The sequence below is a fragment of the Macrobrachium rosenbergii genome, chromosome 2, assembly GCF_040412425.1.
Source record: "Macrobrachium rosenbergii isolate ZJJX-2024 chromosome 2, ASM4041242v1, whole genome shotgun sequence".
Classification (NCBI taxonomy): domain Eukaryota; kingdom Metazoa; phylum Arthropoda; class Malacostraca; order Decapoda; family Palaemonidae; genus Macrobrachium; species Macrobrachium rosenbergii.
In genome coordinates this window covers 70,569,850-70,592,321 of record NC_089742.1, presented here as the reverse complement: position 1 = coordinate 70,592,321, position 22,472 = coordinate 70,569,850, and the positions used below count along the sequence as shown (strand labels likewise).

At 37.4% G+C, this 22,472-nt stretch overlaps 1 protein-coding gene across 2 annotated transcripts in view; it reads left to right on the top strand.

Moving 5' to 3' along the window:
- Etl1 (SWI/SNF-related, matrix-associated actin-dependent regulator of chromatin, subfamily a, containing DEAD/H box 1) overlaps nt 1-22,472 on the top strand; it is a 171,544-nt gene that overhangs the window by 106,076 nt on the left and 42,996 nt on the right. For both annotated transcript variants that reach the window (XM_067120410.1, XM_067120419.1), the window contains 3 exons: nt 14,538-14,740; nt 18,508-18,701; nt 19,081-19,222. In XM_067120410.1, coding sequence (XP_066976511.1) covers nt 14,538-14,740; nt 18,508-18,701; nt 19,081-19,222 — 539 coding nt within the window. The remainder of the gene's footprint in view (nt 1-14,537; nt 14,741-18,507; nt 18,702-19,080; nt 19,223-22,472) is intronic.

Here is a 22,472-nt window from a genome sequence, read left to right as displayed (position 1 = left end):
TTACAATGGAAGTGGTTTGCACAGAACGTTGCAAAGGTTGTGCTAAGAATAATGAGGTGATGGAAATTTATAAATCTGAAAACACTGCAGGCCTGTTATTAACAACTGTACATTTGTATGGAAAAAACTAATAGTTTAGATGCACCCATAGAACAGAATTTCCTAGTGTAGGAACAGAAAAGAGTAGGTAAGAAAATGAAATATTATATATAAATAATAGTGAACAACAAAATGTACTTAGCCATTAGAATGAATAAATAAAAGGTTAAGAAATAGCATGGAACGCAAAGTGCTTGAATCCAAGACTGTAAACCTTTAAAGGCCAGTCAAATGCTATGGCACGGTTAAGGTTTATGAATAAAGGTTTTGTAAGAAAATTTTATTTCCTGCTAAAATAAGTAATTCCCTCTCTTCAAAACTTTTGTTTGTGGGTAAGATATATTAAGACTTTAACTTGCTTAGTTCAAGTATTAATCATGAAAAATATGAACATTGGAATTATCCAATATCAAAATATGGTGGTAGATAACATTTCTGGTTTCCATTTTGAAGAGGGCATTCTTTTTATTTTGCATATCTGACATTTAGCACATCAGTCATGGGTTGCAGAATTTCATTTAGTTCATTTCATCTATTTAAAGATATTGAGATGTTTGTATTGTAAGATATAGTTGTAGGGGTTAATGAATGTAAAAAAAATATGTTTCATTACAACCCCAGTGATCTTAGTTGTCAACCTGCCTCGACCTTTTATGTAATTAGAGGATAAAATAGTGAGGCTAGTGTCTAAGAAAAGTGAAGCAGCAGAAGTGGTTTTCTTCATCCTCCTCTTTTGCATCACCTTGTACGCCTGCTTTCTCTCATGAGGAGCAGTAATAAAAGTCCCAGAAGAAGACTTTTTCAAGAACCACAGGAAGTCTTCACACGAGTTGGGGATGAATGTGTACACTCAGCTATGCTTGAGCCTGTCATAGGCAGGGTTGACTTGAGTTCTTCAAGCATACTCTTGACTTCTTACCTTCCCATACTTCTCAGGAGAGGAGGGCTGCTCCAGACTCTGCCTGCACTGCTTGTGCTTTTTTCGAGGTGCAGTATGGTGGACCACTGCTTCCCTAAGATCTCATGCATTCATGTTTTCCATAGCCTGTTCATAGGTACCAAGGGCTCATGCATGACAGATCTCCATTGTGCAAAACTTCTGAGTATTTTGAGACCATTGTGGGCATGATCTTGCATCCACTCAGAGTGACCCTGGTTGTTCCAGCTCTTCCTCTTCTGTGTGCCTACAGGGTAGTTCTTGTGCCCATTCTCTTGGGCCATCTGGTCAAGGAATTGGTTAGTGCATCAGCTCTCTCTCCTGAAGGGGAGTAGTCTCATTCTTATTTCTCTGCCAAATAGAGCCTCCACTGAGATCACTGTGGTCACCAATGAGCCTAGTAATCTTATGAAAGTTCGTCTCTGACTCCACGTACTTGGGTTTTGTAAGAGAAGGACCATCAGTTCCAACAGATCCCATGCAAAATGAGAAGGAATTCAGGGAGAAGTTCCTTCTAATTCTGCATGGGATCTATTAGGACATGTGGTCCTTCTCTTAAAAAACCCATGCAGGTGAGTTGGAGAGGCCTTTCACAAGATTATTGGGCTCATTTGTGACCACAGTGAATTCCCAGGGAAGTGATCACTACACCTTTCCCAAACCTGATCTCTTAGATTGAGCAAACCTTAGGGTTTACCCTGGACTACTGTGGACTCCTCTTGCTAGAGGTGTCTTGGAGGTGAACAGTGCTCTGTAGATCGAAAGGTTTACTGGCATCCAGCTAATCTAGCAAGTGGCTCTTCCTGTCTCTTAACATGCAAGTGTTTTTAAAGGAAGTATGAAGTGGTGTGTAACCTCTTCTCTTGTGAAGTTTTGGTAGAGAGTAACTTCTGGTTGTGGGATGGATCAGTATTGGAGGATATAGTAAAGTTGAGGAATTAGTGGAAAGCAGGATTCTGATAGTCAAGACAATGTGACGACCAATGCTTTGTCCTTCAAGTCACCTGGAACTTTGAAGGAAACCACAGCCAAGCTTTTGGTGGTAGCTGCACTTGCAGTGTCCCGTTACAGGAAGGCTTAGACTTCCTTGAAACCATGCCTGGAGTCCAGCCTCCTACTTTTGTGAAAGGACCTGAAGTCTTTCCAACCCTTTCAAGGTCTGGTCTGAAAGGGAAGCAAGGGAAAGGAGGGAAGGGGACATGAGGTAGTTGGTTCTCATCTCTGGCTGCTGCAAAGTGATGGTTACCTGTCATGCCAGTAGGCATTGTTGCAGCAATGGGTTGAACCCCTTGGTACTGTGTATCCTTCTGGATTGTTTTTCATTGAAAAATGCAACACCTTTTGCTCCCTTGTTAACAAGGACCCATTATATTATAGTGGACCCCTTGTATGATGATGTAGCTAATTACTGTCCTGTAATTTCCTTCCTGTTTGGAAGGGCAAGGCCCTTCTGTTTTTTCAGAATGAATTTTCTGGAAAAACCTTCTCAGACTCAGGGCTCAGTCAGCCTGTGCATTCCTATTCCAGGCTGCATAGAAGGTTACAGTAGTCATTTTTTCTTCTGCTCATTATTTATGATTGGGAAAGTCATAATAGGTGGAGGTAGAACAGTGCCAGTTAGCTCCAGAAGTCATCTTCAGACCGTAGGAATATGTCTCCTATGTGAAAGGTGAGATTTCCTATCCCCGGTTTACAACGGTTCCGACCACGACGTTGAAAGGTCAAATAGATTTGAAATTATTTCTCTTAGGAACAAGAAATATGGCCCTAAAATGGCAGAATAATCAAATTTGAAGGTTTTTGATTAAAGATAATTTTATTCGTTTTCAATGCACCCAGTTTTCTTATGATTTTTGACGATTTTCGACGATTGACCCCGATTTTACATCGTTCCCTGCAAAGAACCCCGTTAAACCGGGACCGCCAGTCGTCCTTTAAATTTTAAAGGATTTGTAAAGTGCTGGCTTAAAGTCTCTTTAAGTTCAAAAGAAAAGTGCTGGCTTACGCACAGGTGAGTGGGTATTACTGTGCCAGCCATATACCAGCCACCAGTAGTACAGGTCAACCATTCCCGATCACTAACGGCAATCGTTAATTCAGATTTCCTGAGTCACTGCACTAAACTGCTGTTACTATTTGTTGGTGCTACTTGAGTGCATATGCATCTACCCTATGCACACGATGGCATTTATCCTTTGGGTTGTAAGAAAAAATGGGCTTTTTGAAGAAGACCCCCTACAGCCTCCAAGACTGCCAAGGATGTGTCTTTGTCTCCTGGCACTTTAGATGAAGGGAATTTGGATAAGAACCCACTCCTCCTTTGTCATATGCTGCCTTACTTGAATTTTCCATGGCCAGCTTTCCGGACTTCTTTGTGCCTGCTGCCCCGGTCTCTCAGCTTCGATTTTCCTTATGAGGATACAGCAAGACGACAGTGCTAGGCTTCCCAAGTTGGTACTTTCTTCCTCCTTGAGGAAAGTGCTCAGAGACGTGGATGATTGGCTCTCTTCGAAGAGGGAAGAGAGTAAAGCCACATTTGCCTTTCCTCCCTCTAGACTGATTCAGAGGAGATAGCTCTGCTACTCTACTGGAAAAGCTCCCTCTCTGGGAGTCGCTGCCTCCTCCCAGGGGGACTTCTCTAGGCTGATTGATTTTTCTCGACAATCTGCTTTTGCGTCGGCAAAAAATTTTCTTCGCCCCGAGTTGATCACCTCATTAAGAACATCTTTAAGGTGTTCAAGATGGATTGTACTCTGGGGGCCCTCGCAAAGAAGATTGTGGACTGTCCTGACCTCTTTTCAATGGGGGTCTTAAAGAAAAGGGAGTTGTGGTGTTCTTTCACTAAAAAAGGGGTTGCATAAACCCAGAAGTCTGCACTTCTTTTCTCTCCCTTGGACAAGCTGCATCTCTTCCCACACCCCATCATCAGAAAAAGTCCATGCAGGGCGTGCTGGCCCAGTCCGCTAAGCAACTGAAGGAGTCCTGTGCCTTTGTTGATAAGTCTTTTTTCCACTTCAACCTCAGTCCTTTTGTGGAGGCAAGCAAAAGCCCCAACCAAGACCTCGCGCTGATGTTCGCTTTTTGTTGAGATCCAGTAAGAAGTCTGCTTTCAAGTCTTCCTCCAAGAAATGAGGATTCAGTCCCTCGTGCTCCAGTAGGAGCCAGACTTCGCCACTTTTGAGGGGAGTGGAATCGCAGAGGGGCGGAACCTTGGATTGTCAAGGGAGAAACCTCCTTTAGTCAAGTCTCCCATTGCCTTGTCTGCTTACTTGGAAGGCTCTGAGAAGTTTTCGGCCCTGCAACTCCCTTCTTCACAAGAGGGCTATAGAGGAAGTCGAAGATCACAACTCAGAAGGGTTCTACAACCGTCTCTTTGTTGTCCCCAGGTCATGGGGGGTTGGAGACCCGTTCTAGATGTCATTGTCATGAATCACTTCGTTCAGATGAAGTTTCACTTGGGAATGAACCGCACGGTCCTGTGATCCATCCACCAGGGTGATTGGATGATCATCCAAGACATGAAGGACGCTTACTTCCATGTCCCCATCCATCCAGACTCCAGGAAGTTCCTCTGGTTCGTTTTTCAGGGCAGGGTCCTTCAGTTTTGGGCCATATGCTTCGGCCTCTACAGCCCCTCAAGTTTTCATGTGACTTCTCGCTCCACTTGGCAAATGGCTCCATCTGCCTTTATTTGGACGACTGGCTTCTCCATTCCCTGTCGAAGGAGAAGTGCACAGAGGACTTGAAGAAGACTCTTCCCCTGGCCCAAGAGCTGGGCATTCTTATCAACAAGCGGAAATGTCAACTAGTTCTGACACAGGAGATTCTTTATTTGGGGATGATACTGAACTCACAGACTTTTCAGGCTTTTCCATCTCCCCAAAAGAGTCAACTCCTGCCTTCTAACAGTTCACAAGTTCTTCTCTCTCCCATCCTGTTCAGCCAATCAATGGATGAGTCTCTTGGGGACCTTGGCCTCAAAAAACATTTCGTCAAGTTGGGCAGACTACACATGAGACCTCTGCAGTTTTTCCTCAAGGCAAACTGGAACAGAAAGACTCATCCGGACTCCGTCATCTTTCCCATCACATCGAGTTCCTCATTGGACTGGTTGGTATCGTTCTCGGCTAGCACTCAGCTGGGCCTGCGCTTGATTCTCCGACCAGCCAATGAAGAATTAGAGGAATTTATTTCTGGTGAAAGAAATTAATTTCTCGTTATAATGTGGTTCGGATTACACAATAAGCTGTAGGTCTTGTTGCTAGGTAACCAGTTGGTTTTTAGCCATGTAAAATAAGTCTAATCCTTCGGGCCAGCCCTAGGAGAGCTGTTAACCAGCTTAGCGGTCTGGTTAAACTAAGGTATACTTAACTTTTTTCCCATCACGTCGGATATCAAGGTGACCTTCAATGGTGGTTATGTGAAGGAAGACTTCTGGAGGGGAAGTCTTTTCTTCCTTTGAGTCCCAACCTGTACTACTATTCTGACGCCTCAGATCTAGGTTGGGGACCCCTTCTAGGGAGTCAAGAAGTTTCCAGGATGTGGTCCTTGGAGCAAAGAAACCTCCACATCACCGTCAAAGAACTGAAGGTAATTCACATAGGCCTCCAGTCCTTCTTGACTCAGACCTTTGGCAAGATGGTGTTGGTTCACATGGACAGCGCCACTGCCAAGTCGTACATCCACAAACAAGGAGGCACACACTCCCTCTTCCTCTGTAAGGCTGCGAAAGATCTTCTTAAGACAGAACGGAACCAGGTGACAGTTATCACCCAGTTCATTCAGGGGAGACTGAGTTGAGTTGAGCTGTCACAAGCAAGTCCTGCCCACAGAGTGGAACTTAGACCCCCTGGTCTGCAGCGATCTGTGGAGGCTATGGGGTAGACCTTCCATAGACCTGTTTGCGACATCAAGGAATCACCATCTTCCTCTCTTCTGCTCGCCAGCCCCGGACCTTCTTGCAAGGGCAACAGATGCCATGCTTCTGGACTGGTCAGACCTGGACATATATGCCTTCCTCCCTTTGGGATGATCAGAATGGTAATTAACTTGTTCTCCTCTCGTTGCAACGTTTCAATGACCCTTGTTGCTCTGTTCTGGCCCGAGAAGGAATGGTTCCCAGACCTGCTTCAACTTTTAGTGGATTTCCCGAGGCTTCTTCCAAAACAGTCTCTTCTCAGACAACCCCACTTCTTCAGGTTCCACCAAGGTTTGCCCGCTTGGGCCTTGACAGGATTCAGACTGTCAGGAGCCTCATCAGAGCAAAGGGATTTTCAAAGCAAGCTGCAGAGGCTGTTGCTAGATGCAGACGCCAGTCTTGTAGCAAGGGCTATCAATCCAAATGAACACTCTTCCAAAGATGGTGCAGTTGACATTGCGTCTCGTCTTCTGAAACATCAGTAAGTCAGATCGCAAACTTCTTGCTTTACCTGAGGTCCTCCAAGAAGTTGTCGCCCTCTACCACCAAGGAGTATAGGGCAATGTTAAGTTATGTTTTTAAACATAAGAGGTCTGGATCTGTCCTCCAATCAGGATCTCATTGAGCTCATCAAATCCTTTGAGACTTCTAAGCAAGGGAAGTAGGATTGCATCTCTTGGAACCTTGATGTGATTTTAAAGTGGCTTTCAGGTCCTGCCTTTGAGCCTCTCCTTTCTGTCTCCCTTTGGGATCTTACCAGGAAGACTCTCTACCATGTTGCATCGGCCACTGCCAAACTTGTTAGTGAGCTCCAAGCTATTGACAAGGGAGTTGTTTTTCGCAAGATGTAGTCTGCTCTCTCTCTTGGGTTCCTTGCAAAGAATGAAGACCCATCCAAGACCTGGCCCCATTCGTTCACCGTTAGAAACTTAATAGACATCCTTGGACCAAAGGAAGAAGAAAGGCTTCTATGCCCTGTGAGAGCCCTTAGATACTACAGGTTGCCCATCACTAATCCGGCATCGTTGGGACCTGGGGGGTGCCGGATTAGCCATTTATTAGGCTAGAATACAAGAAACCCAGTAGCTAAGCACCTCATCTTAGAATTAAAATATCCCATAAATCAGCACAAGTTGGTTAATAAAGAAAAGACAGTTATCAAATACAGGTAGTGCTCGAGTTATGATAATTTGACTTACAATATTTTGAGTTTACGATGGGGTTAGCAATTAATACCGATACGAAAATATTTAGGAAATATTTTTAGATTTCACGCAGGCGCAGGCAGCGAGAGAGACCAACTTACAATAGACCAACTTCTTTTCCTCCATCTCTTTATTCCATCTGCTAGTTAAAAAAGTAAAAGAGAATGATAAAAGTATTGTTAGTAATGTTATACTCTTACGTAAATGCGTACAGCCATGAACAACCGAACGGGAAACTTGTTTTGCTAATAATCGTATCGGATAACAACTGTTTTGCTTGTATTTCAACCATCGTACAGTAATACACAATTACTGTAGTTATGTTACAAATGATGTTAAGTACTGTACAATAGGACTGATATAATTTTTACACTATTCCCTTATTCGCTTTGGAGAAAAGATCGGCAGGGAAATATACTGCCACAGTAGCTTTAAGCTGCAGGTTGTAGCTGAAGCTGAGAAAACAATGTTCAAGCTGCTAATGACTATAAATTATCGTGCATCGGCAACATGGATGAAACTCGACCGTAAATAAAACTGGAGAGAACGTATTTTAATCAAAACTACTGGGCATGAAAGAATACAAATTACCACTGTTTTCACGCCGATAAAAGATAAATACGTAAAGCTTGTATTATGATGAAATTAAGAGAAAATAGTGACCGGAATCTTGATTTATTTTACACATAACAAACATGCCCCCAAAACGGCCAGCCGCGATTCTTGCGAACGTCATATAATAACGGAAAAAAAGCTAAATTAATTTCACAATGAGACATATTTAAGTTATATTTCGACTTAAAAACACTTCGTATAACGAAAAATATCCTTGTCCCAAATAAATAAAGTATCCATATTCATTTACGCTAACTACAAGCAAGAAAAGCACTTTGAACTTAGTTAAATGCGGCGGAAATAAACACCGCGATATGCGGCGAAATAAACACCATGATGTTGATTCCCAAAACAAAACATTGATCGCAATTTATAATACAAAAGCAATATGAGAATATACGCAATTGGAAACAATGTAGTAAAGCATAACTTTTTAAAAGATCCATGAAAAAGATGCATATTCGTTATGTTGATGTTTGTATAATACTGTTAATATGTGAATAGAGTTCAGTATAATGTAGGCTAGGCTACCAGTTTGTTGATGCAGCACACTGCGCCACCAAATCGAAGCGGCCGGCGAGCGAGTTAGCGCAGCGACCCAGGAAATTTGAAAATTAGTGCAGAAACGTTAGAAATTACTCTAGCCGAAATTTGTGCCGGATTACTGATTGTTCCGGACTACTGATTGCCGGATTAGTGATGGTCAACCTGTACCTGCAAAGGACAGAGAAGATTAGAGGACCTTCTAACAATCTCCGGTGCTCTGTTAGGAACCCTTTTCGTCCTCTTTCCAAAAATGCTGTCATTTTTTCTGAGACTTGATTTCTGAAGCGCACACTCGGATTCAAGAAGACATCTTGCCTACCTTTAAGGTAAAGGCTCACGAGATTCGGTCTTTTGCTACCTCTCTTGCGTTTAGACATATTATGTCCCTCTCTTCCATGTATACATATTTGAAGTGCAAGTTAGTCCGGATGTTGAGTCCAAGGGGTGCCTGGCAGTTCATGTACCTGGAGTGCCCACCAGTTTTTAGTGGTTGGGGTGTGGTTTTTATTACAGTGTAGGTGACAGCATTGTCTGGTTGTTTTTTATTCAGGTACTACGCCCAGGGCAAGGGCAAGGGCATCTTATGTAAACTTTGTTAGCCATCGGAAGTCTTCCTTCGCTGTAAAGTTCCCACCTAAGTAGGGGCGACCCATGGCTATACTGCCATGCCACTACAGGTTAAGAAGGGCACCAACCAGGGGCAGTATCTACCTGCAGTAGCTCTCTTACCAGTTAAGGAAACAACAAACTTTGTATCACTGTGAGCAATTTTTCTGTTTCAAAGTCATTATCATTACTTAATGTTTTGGAGTAGAATATGTCCAAGTATCCCACCATCTTTCAATGTGGAATCAGTTATGTAATTACTTGGTAAGTTACTTATATGAAAATGTTATTTTCATGATAAAATTAAGTTCATATACTTACCAGGTAATTACAGAGTCGGAGCCTTCCCTCAGACATCAGGGCACAAACGAATTGAAGCTCTCTGCTGTGTTGTTCCTCTTGTTCCCCGAAAGGGGCGGGTTTGTCAACTACATAAAAACAATAGAGCGCTACTGTGAATTTCAAATTTTTAGGCTGCCTTGGTTGAAAACCTATAGCTATGTACATAATTACTTGGTAAGTATATATGACACTTAATTTTTTCATGAAAATAACGTGTTTATTTCCAAACCAAAAAGATGTTTCCATGTGAAAACACGGTAATGAGGTTGGTGTGACATGGATATGCAGTAATATGGATACAAGCTAAGAAATGGTTACAGTAATCACCTTGTTATCAAGCATCAGTGACTATTTCAGCTTTTGCTGGAAATACATTGGCACCTCAGTGTAGTGGACTTTGATTTATTGGTTTTCACTACTTATCAGATATATCTGAGTTTGGTGAAATAAAAATCATATTTTGCACTTAGTGGAGTAATCCAGAAAGTGTACTAGACATAGTGGATACTGGAACGAACGTAACTGATGCCTTCTTGTGTAGCATTGTAAGTATGAGTTCTTTGTTTCCAGGGTAACTGAACCATCATACCTAGCTATACATTTCATCGATGCACTCAAACATTAGCATGTATTTTTCTGGTCATAAAGAGAGTGCTTTCATATGAAAATATAATTTTTTTTATCAATCATTACATTCTTTTATTTGTATGCCATGTAAAAGGAGGTAATTTTCCCAAGATATGCATGGGCATATTTTTTTTTACTACTGTACCTGTTCATACAAACATACAACTCATGTACTATAGTTTTTAGTTAAGGAAGAATAACATGTACATACAGATGCTATAAAGTATAATTCTTAAAATAAATTTACAAAATACATATAACAATGAATACAGTATGTATATGAATAAAAAAGAATGCAGAAGTATTAATGTAAAAACTGTTGAGGGTCTCTTAATCATGCAAATCCTGACTGTCTCTGACTTCTTAAAATTAATATTGTCCATTTTGTATTAAAATGTTAGTTTATTATGAACAAAAATATACAGTATATTAAATTATTAGAATTGTATTGTTACGACAGTACAATTGGAATGTGTTACAACAATACAATACATGACCACGAAATCGGATACATACTTTAGAATGATACTGATAGCTTTTGGGCAGCGTTAATCTTTCTATCACTTTATTGTTTGCTACTGCCAGACATACATTTTATATATATGCATATTATTTAGATAATTGATATTTTTAGTTGTCTGATATTGTGAGTATGAAATGAAATCACTGTTACATTAAGAGTGATTTTAATATAAATTATTTACTGTATAATGTCTTTTGAAACCTACAATTGTTGGACGGAGGAGGTAAACTGAAACATTAGAGCCTTTGGTTTCAGTAAGCTGTTGAATACAATAATGCAACAGTACATGCAGGCATAATAAAAGATAAGTCCCCTATGTAAAGCATGTGAGGGTGAGTTTTGTCTGCTAATTTTTTACAGAGTGAGCAGCTACTATTTTGTACTCAAATTTTGGCATCTCCTCATTAAAAATGTAATAAAAATTTCATGCAGATGGTTTTGTTTGTTTTTATGTATGGGTTCAGGGTTTGTTGAAGGTATATTATTACAATATTATTGGTATTTATTTGGTGTGGCATAGGAAAATTTATGGACTCCCTACTGTCTGAAACATTTCTAAACTACTGCCCTTGAGCTTAGGCTATTGTATATTGCGTAATTGAAATACGGTATTAAGTAAATATGTAATGCATTATATATGCTGATAAACACAATTATTTTAATCCCAACCCCATTTTATTAACCCAAAAATTTCAAAACGCCTACTGGACTGGAAAAACGCAATTGTAAGCTAAAATCATTACAATCGACTAAAATTGTCTGCACAATATGTCAAGTGGAAAAACTTTTTCCTTACGCCCGTGTATTAACTCGCCGAAAATTTAGAAATTCTTTCGTCATTTTGTTGTAATTTTGCACTGTTTTATATTAGCCGTTACATAAAGTTTTCTATATCGAAATACAAAAATTTCAACCTTTGCTTTTATCAGTAAACTTTGACTCGACCGAAATGGTCGAAAACGCAATTGTAAGCTAAAACTCTTACATTCTAGTAATATTCAATCATGTACCTTCATTTGCAAGAAATTGGAAGTCTCTAGCACAATATTTCGATTTATGGTGAATTTTTGAAAAAAACTTTTCCTTACGCCGTAATGTTTGCGCGCTTTATAACGTTCATAAAGTTTTATATATGGAAATGTGCGCAAAATTTAGAAATTCTTTTTCAGTTTTGTCATTTTGTTGTAATTTTTGCACTGTTTTATATTAGCCGTTACATAAAGTTTTCTATATGAAAATGTTCTTTTCGTCATTTTGTTGTAATTTTTGCAAGTTTTTCATGTAAAATACAGCAAAATACAAGCCATGGTTGTAGCTTTTATCAGTTTGGAAATATTTTCATATAAACCACGATAACTGCCAAAATTTCAACCTTCGGTCAACTTTGACTCGACCGAAATGGTAAAAAAACGCAATTGTAAGCTAAAACTCTTGCATTCTAGTAATATTCAATCATTTACCTTCATTTTACAACAAATTGGAAGTCGCTAGCACAATATTTCAATTTATGGTGAATTTTTGAAAAAAACTTTTTCCTTACGTCCGCGCCAGAAATTCTTTCGTCACGTCGTAATGTTTGCACCGTTTTATATTAGTCGTTACATAAAGTTTTATATATGGAAATGTGCGCAATTTCATGTAGAATACAACAGAAAATAACTCTTGGTTGTAGCTTTTATCAGTTTTGAAATATTTTCATATAAATCATAACTGCCAAAATTTCAACCTTCGGTCAACTTTAACTTGACTGAAATGGTAAAAAAATGCAATTATAAGCTAAAACTCGTACATTCTAGTAATATTCAATCATGTACCTTCATTTTGCAACAGACTGGAAGTCTCTAGCACAATATTTCGATTTATGGTGAATTTCTGAAAAAAAAAACTTTTTCCTTATGTTTGTTGTGGTAACTCTGCCTAACATCTCAGAAATTCTTTCGTCACGTTGTCGTAATGTTTGCATCATTTTACATTAGTCGTTACATAAACTTTTATATATGAAAATGTGCGCAATTTCATGTAGAATACAACGGAAAATAGCTCATGGTTGTAGCTTTTATCAGTTTTGAAATATTTTCACATAAATCACGATAACTGCCAAAATTTCAACCTTCGGTCAACTTTAACTCGACCGAGATGGTCGAAAAACATAATTGTAAGCTAAAACTATTACATTCTATTAATATTGAATCATTTACCTTCATTTTGCAATAAATTGGAAGTCTCTAGCACAATATTTCGATTTATGGTGAATTTTTGAAAAAAACATTTTCCTTACGTCCGCGCGGTAACTCGGCCGAACATCTCAGAAATTCTTTCGTCACGTTGTCGTAATATTTGCACCATTTTATATTAGTCGTTACATAAAGTTTTATATATAAAGATGTGCGCAATTTCATGTACAATACAACAGAAAATAATTCATGGTTGTAGCTTTTATCAGTTTTGAAATATTTTCATATAAATCACAATAAATAGAAAAAATTCTACTTTCGGTCAACTTTAACTCGACCGAAATGGTCGAAAACTGCAATTGTAAGCTAAAACACTTACAGTCTAGTAATATTCAATCAATTAGCTTCATTTTTCAACAAACGGGAAGTCTCTAGCACAATATTTCGATTTATGGTGAATTTTTGAAAAAACATTTTTTTACGTCCCGCGTTACTTAATTCATGCATCATTTTGTGATAATATTTTCTCTTTGTTGCTTTGATCGTTTTACAATTTGTTATATACCAAAATCATCGCAATTTAGTGTACAATACAAAGAAAAACAAAATATCCTGTCAGCTTTAACCGTTTTGCTCACAGCGCGATTTGTATAAAATTATATATGAAAAATGTTTTTTGTGCTGTCATATATTTCAATATTTATATATGATAATGATATTTTTTTCATTTCTGATGGTTGCATACTAAACTTAAGGCAATGACAAAAAAAGGAGCCAAAAATGAACTCTTAATCTTAAAAACTAAGCATGCTGTGATTTAAAAAAAAAAAATTTTTCCGCTTCGGCGCTAACTCTCGAATGCCGCCGGCATACGGGAGACGTTTTTGTAAATAGAGGCTTGGCATTTAAGGGTTAAGAGATGTACTTATAATTGTATGGATTTCATTGTTTGCATATTTACTCCTTTCTCACTTGTTTGCTTATTGTTATCTTAATTAAAATTTTGAGATAACATCCCTTAATAAAGTGTGGTCATTGTATTTTTTTAATCATCAAATATGATGTATTCCATTTTTACACAGTATTTCAAACTGTGGTGTACGATAGCCTAAGCTTGAGTATGGTAGCTTAGGATGTGTTTCAGATGGTATAAGATTCTTTTATGCCATACCAAATAAAATACAATTTTGCTGTAGTATATCTAAGCTGGGTATACATACTAAAAGATTTAGATGAAATGTTTATTACATTTTAATGTACAGGCATTATAAAATAGTAGCTACTTTAAGATAAAATCATCAGACAAATAATTATTTTGCAGTGCACATGGTACTTTTTTTATAACTCACTGTGCCTACCCACATTGTTGCTTTCGTTACTGCATTTAATGGTTTACAAGACCCTCCTCAAATCTTACTGTGGGATGAGGAAAGAGAGGATGAGAGATTTTCACATGATTTCTACACCAGCTGTGGGGTTGCATGTAGGCTATACTACCAGGTCAATGTTACTTAACAAATTTCATTACATTTGGAGGTCAGATTCCCAAACTGCCTATTAGGTTGAGGCATAAATGCCCCATGTTTGTATATTTAGGAAAAATATGATTATCTTTAAAATTTGTGATGCTGTATTCATTATACTAATGTATTCTGTGTGGAGATAGTTGGTTGGTAACAGTGAACTTAAGATTTTTAACATTGAAAAAAATTTTACCTGTAATTATCTGATTTTCTTAAATACATACTATGATTGCTGTATGCACATTACATTTATATACCTATGTACTTCATTCATTTCAGCAGTAATGGTTGTAACTGTTAGTGAGATTCCAAGTGGCTTAATAAGTAATGGTATGTTCAGTAACCGGAGATGGTAATTTGCTGGAAGATAAAAAACTGATTTTTGAATACTATTACATTTGATGAAAGCTGTATCTTTTCAGGTCTACAAGTTTCAGACAATGAAATCTGTATCTACTGATCTTCTAAATCAGGCTAAGAGTATTCTGCATGTAAGAAGGACAGTCCAGCAGCTGATGAAAAAATGTGAAAAGATTGCCAAAGATATGCAGAGTATTGTATCTAGGATAGTTAGTGGTGAAGAAGATGCAGGCATCAGTGAACAGCCGGAATCTCTAAATCCTGAGTAAGAATTCCCATTCTTTATCTAACTGACATCTTCACTGATGTGTAGCTTACCTTTTCATAGTTATCATCCAGGTAATTCTAAGTGTTCAAACCCTTCTCCCTATAGTAGCCTAGCTAACACTGTCGCTATTCACCCAAGGGTTGTGTGAAGAATGTGTCCATGCTTTCTCCTTTTTCCTTTTATGTTTATCTCATCTTCATGTGGAACTTCTGTAATTTTCCTAATTGTATAATTTCTAACTCTGTCCTGCCATCTGATTCCCAATTTTTTCTTAAAACTTTATTCAGATATTAGAATCTTTTAGGTACATTTCCATTGTCATACTGGGCCTTTCTTTAGAAAGAAGATAGCTGGGCCACCAGGTTTTAAGGTTTGTGCAAACCCTGAGCCTTGAAGAGAAATAAATGTAAACTGATAGTCTTTTGGATACATAACAAGAAGGCATGGACTATACAAGATGTCTTTCTAGACTGGTTATTTTGATGTTTTGTCCCTTATGTCAGGAAATACTTGCCAGTAAGGGATTATCAATTGCCTTTTAAGGTCTTACTGATACTATACAAGGTCCTTGGCCAATGAGAATCCCATGAATTTAAAAAGTTTTCTAGCCTAATCTGTCCACAAATGCTACAATTATACCATCCACCCACCTGTTCACCTTGTTCTTCTTTTATAATATAATCCAGCTTATGACTACAAATAACCACAAAACAGAATTACAACCCAAAATTAACAACCTAACCATCAGAGAGCTCTCTACTGCACCACACTCTGTTTAACACTCCTGCCTGCATTTGTGTACATTTTCTCTCCCGCCATTTGTCGTCCTATGATGTCACTTCTTATGACGTCACAACACAAACCGATACTTTTAAACATAAAGCATTTTTTGCTATAAAAACATCTTTTAAAATTAAACATTTCGTAATGCCCGTACCATTTCTCTAATGCAGAAAATAAAAATAAAATAATAATGATTAAACTTTCAAAACTAACATGTAATCATTTAACACTGGTGTAGAAGTAATTTACTTGCCCCCCAACATGCCAGCTCTAATCCAGCCTATTACTCTTGTGACTCTGTGGAGAGTATTGTTAAGGCTGTTAAAGATGAAGATGTCAAACAAAAATAAATGTGGAAAGATTAAACAATTGGAGATCCTGTAAATATACCTCAGCAATGAGACAATAAGCTTGCATTGGAAATACCTTGTTCAGAATATCAGTAACTTCAAATTTATCATAAAACATAGAAAAGAAATAGTGAAAGATATTGACTGTGACAAAGAAGGTGGGTGGGAAAGGCTTTGGAGTAATTCAGCGTGCAATTGACACCTCCTAGAGCTTACTGAAACAGATGCTATTCTAGACGAAGAAGCAGTTCCAGAAAACAAGTTTATATTAGATAATGATTACAATAATTGGAATTTGTTTGGTCATTGTTCTTGTGGATTATTTTTATATCAACCCCCTGATGGTCCAGTGCACACATTGAAAGTAAAGATGGCTGAAGAAGCAGTCTTGCTATATACATCAATAACTAAAGAAGTTAAAAGTAAATAAAGTCCAACAAATCATATTCCTAAAAATGAAACTCAGAATCCCAGCCTCCCCTTCCCCCCTTCCACTCTTGTGGATCACATTGACAACAAGAATGAAGCTTTGCCGATCCATTTCCACGTATAGAATAGATAATAATAATGCTGCACACTTAATAACTATTGTCTGTTATGTGTAAGTATAATAATTGTGTGGCAAGAACTTCATCTGCAAGTTGTTGTTATATCGTCATTTTCAGCATCATCATCATTGCTCAGTATTTCCTAGCCATCAAATGAAGTGGGTGTGATTATTAGGCTGTCCTTACATATGCATAAAGTGAGGGGTATTTTTGAAAGTTTTTTTACTCCAATGCAAGCAAATTGCAATACCTGTATATTGAGTTCAAGTGCATTCTAAATGCAATTTTTTCAGAGATATTTGTCTACCTTTGCATATTTTACCCATGAGACATTAGACAAAATTGGGATTGTTCATTTTTCATTCACTTACAAGAAACTTATTCTTCTCAAGTTGAGATATTTTTATGTTTTGCTAGAATGATTTGTAAATTACTGCACCTTATGAAAGTGCAGTATCACAAAATACAGTCTATTATCTCACTCTTATTGCTCTGCTACTTACAGTACTGAATGATTCTGACCTGGACACTTGATTCCTGACCTATTCTGTCCACAAGTGTTCTGCGAGGCAGGGGATCACTCCACCTTGGCCTCCTACCTAAATAAAGAATCAGATTCAGGCTAGGTGTGGTTAATGGGTTTGCCATGAAACTTCTGTATAAAAATATTTTTTTTCACACAAACCCATTTATCAGTTAGCTAAAGAAGGCATAATCCCCAGTTATAGTGAAATGGCAGTGGTCATAGCAGAGTTCTTAAGGACAGAATAGGTTAAGAATCAAGTGTCCATGGCAAACTCATTTTGTATTGAAAGTATCATTGAGGATTGATAGTACTTAACAAGATTCATGTGGAGGAATGAGGCCAGCAGATCCTTTTCACTAATTGTTCAAAGGTGCACTTGTGCAGACTGTTACTTTGAGTAGTTGATTTTCTAGTGATTCTTCTTGTTAGATAGGTTGCATTCTGTCTGTCAGCTTTGCTGTCTGTCTGTCTTGCCCCTCTCATTCTTTCAGTAATAAATACCGTCATCTTTAGCTTTCACTCGAATGTTCTGGCCTGTGCTGTACAATATCACAAAGTAGACAGTATGTAATTATGGCTGACCTGGGCAGTCCGTAGATATTAAAAAAAAAACAAGATTAAGTAAAACCTCTGAAAATTTGTTAATAACATGGGTTTAATCATAAAATAACAATGATAAAATCTTGCATCATCTAAACAGATGTTCATTCAAACTAAAGGTGTGCATAAAATTGTTGTAAGTTATATGACTGGATTCTCGAATACAGGAGAAAACAAAAGAATTCATCTATTCTTGAGCCAACAAAGAATGGTACTAGAGGGAACTATACAAAAGAAAGTAACAATCTCATTAATTATGTTTTGACAATTTTATACAGAAATGCTTGAAATTTTGTGTGAACCAAATTTTGTTAACAGAGCTGGACTAGGAAGTGTAAACTTATATGTGGATTGCCATCCTAAAGAGCTTAATGAGAAACACTTGCATTATGGCTCTCAGTGAATTGCAGAATAGTGATGAAAGGACAGTTCCACAGAAACAAGGTCTAATTGTCAAATATCATGGAAATACACAAAGGATCAGCACTTACTTCTTGTATGGTACATGACAGTTGTGTTATCCTCAAGAGCAGCTTTGGTTGCTTAACAGCTGAGATGACAGTATTTCCTTTTTATTTTTTTTTTAATTCAAGGCCAATTTTTGGATGCTTTGTGCTTTGAAAACTTCACTTGAATTATGGCAGTGTTTTTTCTGCATAGTTAGGAGTTTGTATATGTTTAAATGTGCTTCCATTGTGTACAACATTTGCAGAGGCTCTGTTTAATAGAAAAATATTGAGTAGGGTTCCAGGAGAAATATGGTATCCTTGTTTACTTGTCAGATAAATAATTTTGTGAGTTTAGTTTTTTGAGGGCCAATCAGCTTTTACTTTTTAAAATTTAAGTTTGAGGCAGTGATGTAAGTATGATTTTTTTCAGGCTTTATTCCATAATTTCTTTTGTAATTTTTTATTGAAAATTTACTGAATTTTAAAATACCTTTTTTTTAAATTTCAGAATGAAGCTTAAGAGTTATCAATTAATAGGACTCAATTGGCTGGTTTTGATGCATGAACAAGGTTTAAATGGAGTACTAGCAGATGAGATGGGCCTTGGGAAAACAGTGCAGGCGATTTCATTCCTTGCTTACATAAAGGATACTGAGGAGCCTGACAACATAAGTGTCATCATTGTTCCTTCATCAACTTTAGGTGAGATTTGTGTTTTCATTATGGTAATTTGTTTTCAATATATTGTAATGTAAATGGGAGTTGTGATACTTAGTTTGGCTTGTGATTGTATAGTACCAGTCTACCACAGCATCTTATGTAAAGAAGGTATTGTTGACGTAAGGACACATGTATAGTACAGTATTTATATGAAATGGTAAATGTTGGATAAAAATTAATTGACAGAATTGTGAGCTGTGCAAAAAGTTCAGAAGATAAGCATATAATAAAAAATGTTCTTGAATGATTTAGTGTGTATGAAAAAATTTACATTATTCAAAAAAGCACCAAAATAAATGTGTGGTATTTTAATAAGTCAGTCATTAGTAAGATTGTGTGGTTTAATATGTAACTTTCACAGAGAACTGGGCTAGGGAGTTGGAATTGTGGTGTCCTTCATTAGTTGTACTTCAGTACCATGGAACTCAGGAAGAAAGAAGAGGTATGCGCATTGCCATAGTGAATGATGACCTTGAAGAAGTACCAGATGTGATTCTTACCACGTAAGTACACATATTTTTTGAGTCAATTATAAACAAGTATACATGATCACATTACTAGAAACTATGTATTCCTTTTAATAGATGCAATGACCAACTAACAAGTCAATAGCCCCATATGCTTTGGTACTACTGCAAGCCTGGACTCTGAATGGTAAGTAAATGAACATACACTTTCCCTCTGTAATATTATTGTGTAATCAACCGTGCTTTGTTGAACAGTGGGCTTAGTTGTAACCTCGCACTCATTGCTGTGCATGAGTTTCAGTCCTGCCTCAGAAGGAAAGGGCTTATTGAAGGCTTGCAGTGATAAGCATATCCAAAAAGTGTTAAGACATTAAGAAGTCGGGAGGTCACCATGGCAGTCTAGATAATTATGTATTTCACCTTTTTTTAGGAGTTACTTTACAGTAATATGTTAACATATGGGAACTTGGGCTTTCTTTTATTATTGTTTGATTGTCATAGAAGTGAGATACATATAGATTATAGATTATCCTGTAAATATGTTACACTGAATATTAATTAAAATTTTTTTGAAGTGCTGCATTATTAACCTATATCAAACATTTATTTGAGCATGAAACAACATTGTTTGGTACATAATTACTACAATCAGTAATATAAAATTTTTTTACCACAATTACTACAATCAATAATACAGAATTTTTTCACCACAAACCCATTTCTTTAATATAGCCTGTGCATGCTTCCCATGCAAATTCCAGACATACCAGCCCACTTGTAGAAGAAATAGATTGGGTGGTACAAGGGGAGTTGACACACGTGTCTGTGGTCTCTTGGGCCTGGTAGTACTGTATAGTAAATTGCTCTTATTGTGTCTGCAGACTGGTTGACAGCTCTCAAAGATTCCTTAACTTTTGGAACCATTCAGGATTATATCTTATTTCTGTAGAATTTTTTTTTCAGTTTTTATATTTCTTTTTCATTACAGTAAACCCCCTGTATTCGCGTTCTCATGATTCGCGGACTCACGCATGCGCTGGTTTCTCAGTGGAACATATCTAGCCATTATTCGCGGAAAATTTGCCCATTCGAGGTATTTTTCATTGAGAAATATTCACTAATTACTGTATTTTCATATAATTTTCATGAATAAATGCAGTTTTTGTGATAAAACTATTAAAATACTCAGGTATATGCATTTTTACAGGGTGTTTCTGCGTTTAAACTATCAAAATGGGCAGTTCTAAGTGTTTTGAGAGGGGGTTTGAGTATTTGCGGATTTTAGCTATTTGCGGGGGGTGTGTGGGATGCATCCCCTGCGAATACAGGGGATTCACTGTATATAGTTTTTGCCTAGCATGGATGATAAAATTAATTAGGCAGTCCACGGGTTACGTCAGTCTCGGCTTATGTCGTTCTGAGTTTACGTCGCTTTTCAAATATATTCATAAAAAATCTGTTCTGGGTTATAGCAGATATTCCGAGGTTATGTCGTTTCAGTCTTATGGCGCGATGTAAGCAATGGAAGAATATTCGTACATTTTTAGAGAAAATTCTATGAGATTAGATGGACTCCTCACCAGAAGCAAGGTAAATCAATTGGGAAGTTTTCAATACAACCAAAGGATTAAAGGTAAGGCTTTCATTACTTTATTTCTAATTTTTAGCAATTTTTTAATACAGTGTTCAGGCTTACGTTGTTTTCCAGCTTATGTCATGTCTCGCTCAAGAATGGAACCCCCAACATAACCCCGGGACTACCTGTACACTAATACAGTAAACCCCCATATTCGCGGTCTCATGATTCACAGACTCACCTATTCGCTGATTTCTCTATAGAACATATGTACACATTATTCGCTAAAAATGTGGCCATTCAGGGTATTTTTCACTGAGAAATATTCACTAATTACTGTATTTTCATCTCATTTTCATGACTAAATGCACTTTTTGTGATAAAACTATTAAAATACTTAGCTAGTGCTCGAGTTACAATAATCCACCTTAGGGTAATTCGATTTTGCAGTGGGGCAAGCAATTAATACTGATACAACAATATTTATAAAATATTTTAAAATTTCATGTGGGCGGAGGCAGCAGCATACAATCAGGCAGCGAGAGAGACCAAATTGCAATAGACCAACTTCTTTTCCTCCATCTCTTTATCCCATCATCTAGTTAAAAAAAGTAAAAGAGAATGATAAAAGTATTGTCAGTAACATTATACTGTTGTGTAAATGCATACAGCCATAAACAGCCGACCGAGAAACTGTTGTTTTGCTTATCACCGAATTGGATAACAGCAGCCGTTTTGCTTGTATTTCAACCATCATATGGTAATACACAGTTACTGTGGTTTTAGTACAAAGTACTAAAGTAGAATAGGACTAATATATTTTTACATTATACCCTTATTCGGTATGGATAAAAGATCAGCAAGGAAATATATAGTAAACCCCCATATTTGCGGTCTCACGATTCGCGGACTCGCCTATTCACAGATTTCTCTGTGGAACGTATATACACATGAAATTATACGCAGAAAATTCACCCATTTGTGATATTTTTCACTGAAATATTCATTAAGTATTGTATTTTCATATAATTTTCATGACTACAGTAAACCCCCCTTATACACGTTCTCACAATTCGCAAACTCACGTATTCGCGGATTTCTCTGTGGAACGTATCTACCCATTATTCGTGGAAAAGTCGCCCATTCACGGTATTTTTCACTTATAAATATTCACTAATTACTGTATTTTCATATCATTTTCATGATAAATGCACTTTTTGTGATAAAACTATTAAAAATACTCAGGTATAAGCATTTTTAGAGGGGTTTTCTTGTGTTTAAACTATCAAAATAGACAGTTCTAAGTGTTTTAGACGGGTTTTAAGTATTCGCGGAACTTAGCTATTTGCGGGGGCTGTGGTACGCATCCCCGCGAATACGGGGGTTTAGTGTAAATGTACTTTTTGTGATAAAACCATTAAAATACTCAGGTATAAGCATTTTTAGAGGGTTTTGTTGTGGTGATCTATCAAAATAGGCAGTTCTAAGTGTTTTTAGAGGGGTTTTAAGTATTCGCGGATTTTAGCTATTCGCAGGGGATGTGGTACGCATCCCCTGCGAATATGGGGTGTTTACTGTACTGCTAAATTTATGCTGCAAGTTGTAGCTGAAGCTGAGAAAACAATGTTCAAGCTGCTAATGACTATAAATTATTGTGCATCGGCAACGTGGATGAAACTCGACCGTAATTAAAATTGGAGAGAAAGTATT